At 38.5% G+C, this 8269-nt stretch overlaps 1 protein-coding gene across 3 annotated transcripts; it reads left to right on the top strand.

The window, feature by feature from the left end:
- The first annotated feature begins 468 nt into the window (after positions 1–468).
- On the top strand, positions 469–8165 carry tfa (transferrin-a). 3 transcript variants are annotated; one of them, XM_031294298.1, is made up of 17 exons: positions 469–608; positions 706–854; positions 1620–1722; positions 1839–2030; positions 2777–2906; positions 3143–3198; positions 3593–3756; positions 3925–4087; positions 4193–4356; positions 4449–4545; positions 4648–4668; positions 5361–5525; positions 6099–6249; positions 6791–6858; positions 7035–7219; positions 7435–7627; positions 7786–8165. In XM_031294298.1, the coding sequence occupies exons 1-17, from the start codon at positions 569–571 to the stop codon at positions 7830–7832; spliced, it is 2088 nt and encodes a 695-aa protein (XP_031150158.1). In that variant the 5' UTR covers positions 469–568; the 3' UTR covers positions 7833–8165. The 3 variants fall into 3 exon arrangements, 2 of the variants coding, with proteins under 2 accessions (XP_031150158.1, XP_035861034.1); XR_004898293.1 differs by lacking the exon at positions 7786–8165 and having other exon boundaries at positions 6791–6901; positions 6983–7219; positions 7435–7601; XM_036005141.1 differs by lacking the exons at positions 7035–7219; positions 7435–7627; positions 7786–8165 and adding an exon at positions 6983–7014 and having other exon boundaries at positions 6791–6900.
- Positions 8166–8269: the final 104 nt, after the last annotated feature.

The following is an 8269-nucleotide window of genomic DNA, read 5'->3' as shown; positions in this document are numbered from 1 at the left end:
AAACCAATCAATTGTAGCCTATAAAGTAGGCCTAGTTAATATGAGCTCCATCATGATCAACTACAGGAGTAAAATGCTTCTCACACATAAATGAAATATAATCATAATGCATAATAATGATATATGATATATGACAATATAACACTAAAGGAAGCCGTTATGTGACTTACTTTACTTTTGATACTTGAAGTAATTTTGTAGATAATACTGAACTGAAATTTTGAACGCAGGATTTGTACTTGTAATGGAGGTGTCCTCAAAGTGCATGATGGATAATTTCAGATAGTTCAAACAATGGTTGAGAAGTTTCAGAGGATAGTCTGGATTTCCAGTATGTTGAAATTTCAAATAGCGCATGTAGCCTTATCTCTCTGTTTTTCTGCCATCCCGTGTATCCTACCAGCACACTAAAGTACACACGCGCACGCCCATGCACGCACACATTAGGAAACCTGAGCAAACTTTTTCTTTTTTTCCCTCTTCCAGCTCGGTCCGAGGTTTGCTATAAAAAGCCTGAGCTGCCTGCCGGACACTCTGTTCTGCTGACCTGGAGACCCCGCCGTCCAACATGCAGACTCTCCTCCTTGTTGCGCTGCTCGGATGCCTCGGTAAAGACATTTTTATATTATTCCACAGGCACCTTTTACACAAATTTACTAAACGCTCCATGTATCTGCATTGTTATTTAACCATCTGCCTTTGCAGCCGCCGTGTTCGCGGCCCCAGCTGACAGGGTGAGGTGGTGCGTCAAGTCGGACAAAGAACATGAGAAATGTGAGGCCCTTGCAGCCAAAGCTCCTGCCTTCTCCTGCGTGAAGAAAACCAACACCATCGACTGCATCGTTGCAATCAAGGTGAGGAAAGTAACATTATACAGAGCACACACTCAATGAGATGTGCTGCATAAATAATCCCATCAGAAAATGATTCTTCATAGCTCTGTCTTCAGTTTTATTTCATCTTGTTGCCTATAATAATGGCTAATAAATGAAAAGGCTATTGCAATGGTCAAAAAGATAGTAATGATGTGCCCAGTGGAGGAAGGATTCGATCATTTACTCGTGTAAAAGTATCACTAACACAATGTAAAAAATACTTTATTACAAGTTTGTCCTGCAATTAAAATGTTAATGAGTCAAAGTACAGAGGTATTACCAGCAAACTTAAAGTATCAAAGGAAAATGTTCACACTATGCAGGATGGCCCCTTTTTAAAGCATTACATTAATATTATTATGGAGGCTATGTATTATTAGAAAAAAAGTAGGCTATCAACAGTAAAAATACTCAGTATGCATAAAATATATCATATGTTTTGTATATGTTGTAGAGATGTAAAATAACTGTTAACTACAGCCATCACATAAATGTAGAAGAGCAACACATACAATTTCCTCCTGAAATGAAGTGGAGTAGAAGTATAAAGTAGTATTAAATTGAAGCATTCAATAAAAGGTACACAGCATGGTAAAAAGTTACGGTGCTTGAATAAATGTTTTACTTTCCACCACTGCATTTAGTTACTACCAAATTATGCAAGAAACCATTCGTCAAATATCTTTCAGCTAGAGATCCAACATCATGTTGCTGGTTGATAACAATTTGTGTTTTGTTCATCAGGCTGGTGAGGCAGATGCCATCACTTTGGATGGAGGGGACATCTACGTTGCTGGACTTAAGAACTATGACCTGCAGCCCATTATTGCAGAGGACTACGGCACCTGTATGTTTACTAATCAGTCATATTTACTGATGAAATCAGCACAAGAAAGTCTTATAGCATTTTGAATGAGCTACATGTTTTAACTCTTTGCTCACAATTGTTCTGCATATATCCAGCTTCGGAAACCTGTTACTACGCTGTTGCTGTGGTGAAGAAGGGCACTGAATTTACCATTGACCAGCTCAGGGGGAAGAAATCCTGCCACACTGGGTTGGGGAAATCTGCAGGCTGGAACATCCCCATAGGAACTCTGGTGTCTATGAATTTGATTCAGTGGAGAGGCATTGAAGACAAACCTGTGGAGGAGGGTGAGTAAACACTAAATGTTTAGCACAATCTTCAAATGAAAGTCACCAAAGACAAAGACAATCAAACATAATATTTATACTTTTAGTCAGAGCTGCAGCTATAGCCTACCATTGAGGAAAATCAGTATTTTCCCAGTACACTTTCTGGGAAGTTTTATTTCCTTTATGTAGTTTTAGACAACTGTGATTTAATGTAATGTAATATCTGTCAGTTAAATATGAAGCTACAGCCATAACCCAGTTAGCTTAGTTTAGCATGAAGGCTGGAAACAGGGGGAAACAGCTAGCCTGGCTCTGTCCAAAGGTAACAAAATGTAGTAAAAGTGTAAATCGACAAGTTGTAAGCAGGAAGTTACAATGCCTTTATGCTAAGCTAACTGTCTGTTGGCTGTAACTTCATATTTACCACAGATATGAGAGTGATATCAATCTTCTCATCACACTCTCGGTAAAATAGTGAATAATAATCCCATTTCCAAAAATGTCAAACTATTCCTTTAACATAGTGGATGTTCTATAGGCTGATTTGATAAATAATCTTTACTATTTTAAGGACCAACATAAATATTATATTGCTAAATAGCTTCATGTTGGAAAAGAAGAGTTTACTATACAGAATAAAAATCCAAAGGATACCAAAAACAATGTTGAAACAGTCTGGTCAAACTTTCCTAAGGGAGTGGGCGGGGAAGCATAACCTCAGTATTTCTAAAACCTTTGCCACGGCCTTGCTTTTTGTTTTGCAGCGGTGAGCGAGTACTTTTCGGCCAGCTGTGTCCCGGGGGCAACAAGGAGCAGCAAACTGTGTCAGCTGTGCAGAGGAGACTGCTCCAGGTCTCACAATGAGCCTTACTACGACTACGGCGGAGCCTTCCAGTCAGTATCAGTCTTTCTTTGATCCTTCTCAGTTCTACTATGACTTTTACTGTCCTCTATCAACCTCTACACATTTATCTTCCAAATATGATAACCTGTCACAGCTCAGTCTGTAATCCTGTGACATTTGTATTATTTGATAAATAATAAAAATTGATGCTTTCTTAAACCCAGTGGATATACACTATACCTCTGGTAACAAACACACCTTTAATGTTGATTGGTCTACTTAATAGGTGTCTAAAGGACGGTGCTGGAGATGTGGCTTTTGTGAAACATCTTACTGTACCTGGTCAGTATCACACAATCATCAGTTGTTTCAAAACTGTATTATGACAGTATGAAATACAAGCAGTCTTATTTATTTCAGTTAAATGCCAACATCTTCCTATCTTTTTATATTTTATTGTTATTCGATTATATATATTTATATCATATTTTTTAAATTAAATTAGATATTCCTATATTCCTCAATACCAAAGAATAAAGCAACAGCACCGTTGCCCGGCATCATCACATCTATATCACAATCACTGAATATTATGGACAGCAACTTTTTTATGTAGATTACGTGATTGGGAAAGCATACAACATAGAAAGAAGATGGGTACGGAATCTATTTATTTAGAACTAGAAGATTGTAAGAGGAAAAATAAACTTAAAACATTGTTGTGGCACACTTTCAGAGTCTGAAAAGAGCAACTACGAGCTGCTGTGCAAGGATAACACCAGAGCGCCTATCGACAGCTATCAAAACTGCCACCTGGCCAAAGTACCAGCTCATGCTGTTGTCACCCGCAAGGACCCACAGCTGGCTCAATTAATCTGGACTCACCTCAGTTCAGTACAGGTACGATACCAGATATTTGTACTGCACAAAGAGCAAGTAGTAGAGTTGCCTGATAAGGTAGATGAGGGAGAAATGCAGTGAATCACGATATAAAAGGATTCATTTAATTGTGTTTTAGTTCCCTTACAATGTATTTCAGTGCTTACATAATGAGCTTTTTCTCTTCAGTCTCTTCCGGACTTTGACCTCTTCTCCTCTGAAGCCTATGCACCTGCCAAAAACCTGATGTTCAAGGACTCAACACTGAAGCTGGTGCAGGTGCCCGCAAACACAGATTCCTTCCTGTATTTGGGTGCTGAATACATGAGCATTGTCCGTTCCCTTAAGAAAGGTACTGTAAACATAAGCAGATGAAAAACACATTAACATACAAACCATCACGCAAACGCATTATTAGAAAGCAGACATTGGCTTATGGTTGTACTTCACTTTCCAGAGCCGACAGGCACTACATCCACTGCCATTAAATGGTGTGCTGTGGGCCATGCTGAGACAGCCAAGTGTGACAGTTGGAGCATCAACAGCGTGCGGGATGACGCCACCGCCGCCATTGAATGTGCAAGGGGTGCCACAGTTGAAGAGTGCCTGAAAATGATTATGGTAAAACAGTCTTGGATGAAAATGTGAGAATTTGTTTTGTTCCATTCTGTGGTGTTTGTCTATGATTATTTGTGATCTCAATTATCCTGTAGAGTAAAGAGGCTGACGCAATGGCAGTGGATGGAGGACAGGTGTACACAGCAGGGAAGTGTGGTCTGGTTCCTGCTATGGTGGAGCAGTATGAAAGCGGTATGAGGCTTAGATAGCACAGAAACCACCCCATACAAGTCTGTGTTTTATTCCACCTTTTCTACATAATTCTAATATTTGAATCTGTGTCTCTCTCCACAGAGCTGTGCAGCACCGCTGGAGGTATGGACAAAATTAGATTAAAAACATATAATTACTTGGTAATTTCCCATCATGTATAATCATGGAATTAGGTTAGAAAAGTGTGGGATTTAGCTGTAATGTAGAATTGAGGAAATCATCAAAAGAAAAGATTTCATCTATGTCACCACAGTATATTACAAAAACAAAAAATCTAGTCAATAAGACTTTGTCTATGTGATTAATTTCCTAATATTTCATGGGGATGTTTCCTGGGGGGAAAAAAAAATTATGAGGAAATAGGAATTTTCTTAAAGGAGAAACTCCATTTGAATCCAAATAAATCTGCATTAATTAGCCTATTCATTTATTATTTAAACTTTATTCTCCATCTATCTGGAGTTGTGTGCTTCACTATAGACAAACGTCACATTGTGGCATGTTAAGCTGACCTGTGCACTGGCTAAAAGACTTTCTAGATTCTAGAGCAGTTAACCGGAATTGATTATTGGAAGTGTACCAAGTGAACATTTTATTTTCTGTAAAAAAGTAACAAATGGCGTAGTTCTTTCCAGGACACTTCATGGAAATTATTAGGAAATTATTTGTAAAGTACAGAGCAGTACATATATGTGTATCTCTTAACTTAACTTTAATTTAACTTTTAAATTAACTATAACTAATAAGGCGGATAGTTTTCTGATTCATCTCCTTCTGTACTTCCACTCTTGTAGCCACAGCTTCGTCTTACTATGCTGTTGCTGTGGTAAAGAGGGATTCAGGGGTGACCTGGGAAACTCTTCAGGGCAAGAGGTCTTGCCACACGGGCGTCGGCAGAACTGCTGGCTGGAACATCCCTATGGGTCTGATCCACCAACGCACTCAGGACTGTGACTTCAGTAAGTGACTGTGTGCTTCTTCTGCAATACATTCTGTCCATATACAACAAATTTGAAATAAATATGTTAAGAAAGAAACATAATGCCGCCCAGATAATCTTGTCTATCAACATTGTGAGGAAATGTTTGAACATACAGTATCTGTAAGGTTGCAAACTGTTTACATATTTAATTACAAAGTCCACTTGTAGCAACTAAAACATCTTTTCTTTATGGTTGCAATATGTTAAGGCAACTTGAAACACTTGGTTATGGTTAGGTTAAGATTGTGGTCTTAGTTAAAACCCCAATTTTTTTCTTAACCTTAACCAAAGTGTCTAAATTCTGTACTTTGCATATACCCAACATCCACCCCGACCACCTCCCTACGACTTCTGTAGTGTAGAATAACATAACATTTCCTGGACTGGGAACATTGTGAGAGAACATAATCCAGGCAGAAATTACATTTCCTCCAAAATGTATGTGGTGAAACCATTCTGTAGTGTATAAATATAATTGTTAACAGACATTATAGCCTTTTCCACACCTCTGAGTGCAGCACCAACACATTATGTCTCCTCCTCTCTTCAGCCAGGTTCTTCAGTAGCGGCTGTGCCCCCGGAGCTAACAGCACGTCTCCATTCTGTACTAATTGTCGTGGCAGTGGCAAAGCTGTGGGAGATGAGTATAAGTGCAAAGCCAGTGCTGAAGAGCAGTACTACGGCTATGCTGGAGCCTTTAGGTAGGACAACGATGCAATTACTCTGCATACAATTTTACGTGCATGTACAGTATGTTCAAGGAAGGAAGGACATTTTGGGAAATATGCACATTTGCTTTCTTTCGGAGAATTAGAAAACATTAATACTACTCTCATGTCTGTGAGCTCAGTATGGATCTTGAACCAGGAGCTTGTTAATCTAGACTAGCACAAAGACTGTAAGCAGAAGTAAACAGCTAGCTGGTTCACTCTAAAGTTCTTCCAGCAACTCTAAAGCTGCTAATAGGCATATATTTTTTTAAACTTTTGGAGAGAGCCAGGCCAACTGTTTCCCCTGTTTAATTATTTAGACTAAGCTATACTAACTGCCTCCCAACTCCAGCTCTTAATTAACACTCAGGCATGAGAGTGTTATCAATGTTCTCATCTAACAAAGCAACTAAATGTTTTTTTCAAAAATGACAAACCTTCGTTCCTTTTCATTACACTTCCAGAGTACCTTGCTCAGGCTTGTAAACCTCATCTTCATATTGCCCAAGTTATGTTTTGCATATCATTATAGATGTCTGGTTGAGAATGCCGGCGATGTTGCCTTCATCAAACACACAATCGTTTCAGAAAACAGTGATGGTAAGAGACTGGCCTGTCTTCATCTCAAATATACATATAAGTTATATATATATATATATATATATATATATATATATATATATATATATATATATATATATATATATATAAATATAAGTTGTTGTTTTTTTTTTTTTATAAAACTACCAAACATTCTTCCACCTTTCTTGTCAAAGGCAAGAATGTAGCGCCATGGGCTAGTGGTGTGAAATCTGCTGACTACCAGCTGATCTGCCCTGGGAAGGCTCCAGTGCCAGTCACTGATTACGCTTCTTGTCATCTGGCTCTCGTGCCCGCCCACGCTGTGGTGACTCGTCCAGAGAGCCACGGCGAGGTTGTTAGTGTTCTCCGGGATCAGCAGGTTGGTGATGATTTTTTAAGTCATGAGGCATAAGATAAGGGGTAAAATTTAAAAAGGGCATTTTGCACGCTTGTTTTTAAGTTTACATGTATTTTCCTCACTTTTACCCTTAAACACCTGTTGATTTCTGGCCTTGATGTTAAATAATATAAGTAGGTCAGATCTTAAAAGGGAATATGTTGGTTTTAAATCTTCATTTTTATTTTTATTAACAGGCCAAGTTTGGTAGCAGTGTCCCTGATGCCACATTCAGGATGTTCCAGTCAGAGTCAGGAAAGAACCTCCTCTTCAAGGACTCTACTAAGTGTCTCCAGGAGGTTCAAGCTGGAAAAACATATGCAGACTTTTTGGGAGAACAGTACATGATTTCCATGAAGTCACTCAGACAGTGCAGTGAAACCACTCCAGGTTTGTACTACTGTTGTTGGCCAAATCAAGACTAACAGGACTGCAATTTAACAGATTCACATTAAAATTGTATCTTTGTATTCTAGACAGACACCATAAAGATATGTACCTGCTCTGAAATTCCCAAGTCAGTTTTTGTCTTTTTCTGTTTCCAACAGATCTGGAGAAATCTTGCACTTTCCATTCCTGCCAGCAAAAAATCTAGTGGCAACCATAGACCATGCTGTGCCTCATTCAGCCCTCAGTGATTCGAGCACCATACCCACTCTTCTCACACTCAACCCAAAAATTGCATTGTGTATTTTCTTACTGATTGTGTTGTAGACTGTTTTTAGAAGTACAACCAACAAATGGATACATTGCACTACCACAACTTACTTAAACTTAAACTTAAATCACCTATCCTGTGATCAATCATGTCCACATGTAGCTATTTTCATGCTGATGAAACATAATGTTTCATTACCTGTGTTATTGGATCAACTATGTTTTGTCAACATGTGCCTGACTTTTCTCAAATAAAGCCTTTTTAATGCTCTTTTGTGGTGACAGTATGGTTTGTTTTTGTAAAAGTGTAATGTTTAGGCATTCATCTTAAATATCACTAAAAAAGTACAAAGAAGTGTCATAACTGAAAGAGTA

This window comes from Sander lucioperca, chromosome 9, assembly GCF_008315115.2.
Source record: "Sander lucioperca isolate FBNREF2018 chromosome 9, SLUC_FBN_1.2, whole genome shotgun sequence".
NCBI classification, from domain to species: Eukaryota; Metazoa; Chordata; class Actinopteri; order Perciformes; family Percidae; genus Sander; species Sander lucioperca.
Note: the sequence above shows the minus strand (reverse complement) of the source record. Positions and strands in the feature narration are given on the sequence as shown.

Excerpts from the sequence above, each read along its gene's own strand:
- tfa (XM_031294298.1), top strand. The coding sequence starts at position 569 with ATGCAGACTCTCCTCCTTGTTGCGCTGCTCGGATGCCTCG. Across the intron at positions 609-705 it reads TGCGCTGCTCGGATGCCTCG|CCGCCGTGTTCGCGGCCCCA; the intron begins GTAAAGACATTT and ends CTGCCTTTGCAG. Across the intron at positions 1,723-1,838 it reads TGCAGAGGACTACGGCACCT|CTTCGGAAACCTGTTACTAC; the intron begins GTATGTTTACTA and ends GCATATATCCAG.